Source organism: Hoplias malabaricus, chromosome 7 (assembly GCF_029633855.1).
Source record: "Hoplias malabaricus isolate fHopMal1 chromosome 7, fHopMal1.hap1, whole genome shotgun sequence".
NCBI lineage: Eukaryota > Metazoa > Chordata > Actinopteri > Characiformes > Erythrinidae > Hoplias > Hoplias malabaricus.
The window spans coordinates 47,058,122-47,062,752 of record NC_089806.1 but is presented as its reverse complement, the minus strand read 5'-3'; the positions used below and the strand labels follow the sequence as shown (position 1 = coordinate 47,062,752).

General features: G+C 46.6%; 1 protein-coding gene across 1 annotated transcript in view; it reads left to right on the top strand.

The window, feature by feature from the left end:
* The window catches only part of lama2 (laminin, alpha 2), a 95,145-nt gene that overhangs the window by 41,336 nt on the left and 49,178 nt on the right, over positions 1–4,631 (top strand). Inside the window, 3 exon segments of the mRNA XM_066677948.1 lie at positions 236–347; positions 4,525–4,557; positions 4,560–4,631. The exon segment at positions 4,560–4,631 is cut by the window's right edge and continues 55 nt beyond it. Coding sequence (XP_066534045.1) covers positions 236–347; positions 4,525–4,557; positions 4,560–4,631 — 217 coding nt within the window.

Below are 4,631 nucleotides of genomic sequence, written 5' to 3'. Positions count from 1 at the left end.
TGACTACACTGAGAAGGTCTGGGAGAAACATATGGTCTTTATCTCTCTCTCTCACACACACACACACACACACACACACACACACACACACACACACACACACACACCTGTCCAGGTGGGGAGTATGAGACGCAGCGATGGCCGCATCAATAAATAAGACCTGTGTTTCCTGTGTATCCAACTGCACACGGCGTGTCGTCTCACACTGCTCCTGTGATACTGTTTCTCTCTGAAGGCCACAAGGTGTCGGCAGATGGGGAGCAGACAGACGCTGACGCCGAGAGGAGCCGCAAACGAGCCTGAGGAGCTGGAGGCCTTCGTCAAGAACACACTCCTCGCTGCGGAAGGTGCGCAGATACGTATTCACATCTGTCTGTTTACTGCTTTGGCTCTTTGTCCATTGAAGACCCCAAGGTGGTTGCTATGGCACTGCTCTTGTTTGTCACAATGGTATTTCAGGTTGTTGCTAGGGTGTAAACTATGGGCTATGGCTAGGCTAGTGACTTCTTGACTATGTAAAGCTATTATGTATTATTGTTTTTGGTTGTTGCTAGGTAGTGTTTGTATTATCTCATGTGGTTATTATTATTTTAACAATATTTAGCAGTTATTTGTTTGTTAATTTGTTGCTAGGGTGCTTTTTGTTTAGTAAGGTATCCAAAAAAGAGTGTTGAAAGATGAGTGTTTTGACAGTATCCCAGGTGGTTGCTAAGGCCTTAGGTTACTTGTAACAATATATAATGGTTATTTGTTTGTTTATTTAGGGGTTGCATGGTAGTGGTTGTTATGGTCTGGTGTTGCGTTTGCTGTAGTGTCCCGGGTGGTTGTTATGGTCTGGTGTTGTGTTTGCTGTAGTGTCCGGGTGGTTGTTATGGTCTGGTGTTGCGTTTGCTGTAGTGTCCCGGGTGGTTGTTATGGTCTGGTGTTGCGTTTGCTGTAGTGTCCCGGGTGGTTGTTATGGTCCAGTGTTGTGTTTGCTGTAGTGTCCCGGGTGGTTTGTTATGGTCCGGTGTTGTGTTTGCTGTAGTGTCCCGGGTGGTTGTTATGGTCCGGTGTTGTGTTTGCTGTAGTGTCCCCGGGTGGTTGTTATGGTCTAGTGTTGTGTTTGCTGTAGTGTCCCGGGTGGTTGTTATGGTCTGGTGTTGTGTTTGCTGTAGTGTCCCGGGTGGTTGTTATGGTCTGGTGTTGCGTTTGCTGTAGTGTCCCAGGTGGTTGTTATGGTCTGGTGTTGTGTTTGCTGTAGTGTCCCGGGTGGTTGTTATGGTCTGGTGTTGTGTTTGCTGTAGTGTCCCGGGTGGTTGTTATGGTCTGGTGTTGCGTTTGCTGTAGTGTCCAGGGTGGTTGTTATGGTCTGGTGTTGTGTTTGCTGTAGTGTCCCGGGTGGTTGTTATGGTCTGGTGTTGTGTTTGCTGTAGTGTCCCGGGTGGTTGTTATGGTCTGGTGTTGCGTTTGCTGTAGTGTCCCGGGTGGTTGTTATGGTCTGGTGTTGTGTTTGCTGTAGTGTCCCGGGTGGTTGTTATGGTCTGGTGTTGCGTTTGCTGTAGTGTCCCGGGTGGTTGTTATGGTCTGGTGTTGCGTTTGCTGTAGTGTCCCGGGTGTTGTTATGGTCTGGTGTTGCGTTTGCTGTAGTGTCCCGGGTGGTTGTTATGATCTGGTGTTGTGTTTGCTGTAGTGTCCCGGGTGGTTGTTATGGTCTGGTGTTGTGTATGCTGTAGTGTCCCGGGTGGTTGTTATGGTCTGGTGTTGTGTTTGCTGTAGTGTCCAGGGTGGTTTGGTCTGGTGTTGTGTTTGCTGTAGTGTCCCGGGGTGGTTGTTATGGTCTGGTGTTGTGTTTGCTGTAGTGTCTGGGTGGTTGTTATGGGTCTGGTGTTGCGTTTGCTGTAGTGTCCCGGGTGGTTGTTATGATCTGGTGTTGTGTTTGCTGTAGTGTCCCGGGTGGTTGTTATGGTCTGGTGTTGTGTATGCTGTAGTGTCCCGGGTGGTTGTTATGGTCTGGTGTTGTGTTTGCTGTAGTGTCCAGGGTGGTTTGGTCTGGTGTTGTGTTTGCTGTAGTGTCCCGGGTGGTTGTTATGGTCTGGTGTTGTGTTTGCTGTAGTGTCTGGGTGGTTGTTATGGTCTGGTGTTGTGTTGCTGTAGTGTCCCGGGTGGTTGTTATGATCTGGTGTTGTGTTTGCTCTAGTGTCCCGGGTGGTTGTTATGGTCTGGTGTTGTGTATGCTGTAGTGTCCCGGGTGGTTGTTATGGTCTGGTGTTGTGTTTGCTGTAGTGTCCAGGGTGGTTTGGTCTGGTGTTGCGTTGCTGTAGTGTCCCGGGTGGTTGTTATGGTCTGGTGTTGCGTTTGCTGTAGTGTCCGGGTGGTTGTTATGGTCTGGTGTTGCGTTTGCTGTAGTGTCCCGGGTGGTTGTTATGATCTGGTGTTGGTGTTTGCTGTAGTGTCCCGGGTGGTTGTTATGGTCTGGTGTTGTGTATGCTGTAGTGTCCCGGGTGGTTGTTATGGTCTGGTGTTGTGTTTGCTGTAGTGTCCAGGGTGGTTTGGTCTGGTGTTGTGTTTTCTGTAGTGTCCCGGTGGGTTGTTATGGTCTGGTGTTGTGTTTGCTGTAGTGTCTGGGTGGTTGTTATGGTCTGGTGTTGTGTATGCTGTAGTGTCCCCGGGTGGTTGTTATGGTCTGGTGTTGTGTTTGCTGTAGTGTCCAGGGTGGTTGGTCTGGTGTTGTGTTTGCTGTAGTGTCCCGGGTGGTTGTTATGGTCTGGTGTTTGTGTTTGCTGTAGTGTCTGGGTGGTTGTTATGGTCTGGTGTTGTGTTGCTGTAGTGTCCCGGGTGGTTGTTATGGTCTGGTGTTTCATAATTTAAGGGTTTTAACATGTGCGTCACACTGAGGATCATCGGCCTTGTTTCTGTTTTTAGGAAAGCAGGATACAAGACCTTTAATGTGTGCGCGAGTGACATTTTAACTGGGTTTATTGGAGAGGCTGGTTGTGGCTAATGAAGGCTCTGCTGTGGCCGCATAAAATCTTAATTAAAAGAGACAAGCTCCAGCGAAGGCGGAATAATCAAACCAGGAGGAATCATCTCACACACCGGCATGTGATTAGAGATTGTGTGTGTGTGTGTGTGTGTGTGTGTGTGTGTTTGTGCGTGTGTGTAATATATATATTCAGTATGAAAGAGGTGTGTATGTGTATATGAGTGTGTGTGTGTGTGTGGAGCAGATGGTGTGTGTGTGTGTGTGTGTAGACGCTGGGATCAGGACAGTTCGGGATCAAAGCGATGTTTTGATTCGCGTTTGGCATCCGACAGCAGCTTTGATGAAGTCCCTGCGTTTGGGCTCAGACTTTGCCAGAAAAGAAATGTTTACACTCATCCGATCAGAGACGAAAGCCATCTCTCCGTCGGCAAAGAGACGGGTTCATCCATCGCTCCTCCACCCCCCCCCCCCCTAAAAAAACTCCAAACACACCCCACAGAATCTGACAATCCCCATCCACCTAAAGGCTTTAATTGCTTCTGAAACTCAGCAGGTAATTATTCCTGAGCCGTTTCAGTTTCTAATAGGTGCGTCTCCTCCTCGTCTCAAACGCCATCACATGTTTACTCTCAACTCCCCGAGAATTTTTCTTTTTCAGGAAATGCATCTAATTATGCCTTCTTTGCATTTCAATTAGATGATTTATATTTAAATGAGAATCCGTGCTGTAACTTTTTTTTTTTTTCTGCGTTTGAACAGATTGGATTTTGATTTCAAAGAGCAAATTAATTTGATTAAAGTGCATTAAAGCTGCCAGAAACTGAATCTGAGCTCCTTTTAAATGAGTCTAAAAGGAGTGAGATGAGGAAAAAGAGAAAGAAAGACGAGTAGAAAATAAAACACTCTTCACTCTCTCTTCACTTTATTAGTGTGAGTCTGAGTGAGTGTTTATTGTGGATTACAGCTCTGTAAAATGTCATTGTTGTGATGACCCAAATACTTTGTTCCGTGTGTGTGTGCTTTTGTTCCAGAGCTTCCGTTGTACGGATGCACAATGATCATAAAACATCTCACTTACGTCACTTAGGTGTTTCTAATAAAGTGGCCAGTATGAGAAATAAAAATGTAGGTTTCCAATAAAGTGGCCATTGTGTAGTAGGCAGTATAGGGATAGCGTTTCCAATAAAGTGGCCATTGTGTAGTAGGCAGTATAGGGATAGTGTTTCCAATAAAGTGGCCATTGTGTAGTAGGCAGTATAGGGATAGCGTTTCCAATAAAGTGGCCATTGTGTAGTAGGCAGTATAGGGATAGTGTTTCCAATAAAGTGGCCATTGTGTAGTAGGCAGTATAGGGATAGTGTTTCCAATAAAGTGGCCATTGTGGTGATTGTATAACGTGGGTGTTTCAATAAAGTGGCCAGTGTTTATTGGTATAATAGTGGTGTTTCCATTAAAGTGGCCAGTTTGTGTTTGTATAAAGGGGGTAAAAGTGTGGTATTTCCTGTGAAAGTGGACTGTATTAATGTGTGTGTGTGTGTGTGTGTGTGTGGTGTCTGCAGCTCTGAGAGATAAAGCGCGAGAACTAAACGAGACACTGGACGGAGGGACGGCGAGCCGGAGAAGAGCGTGAATGAAATACAGGACGAGATTAAAGCAATGCTGGCGG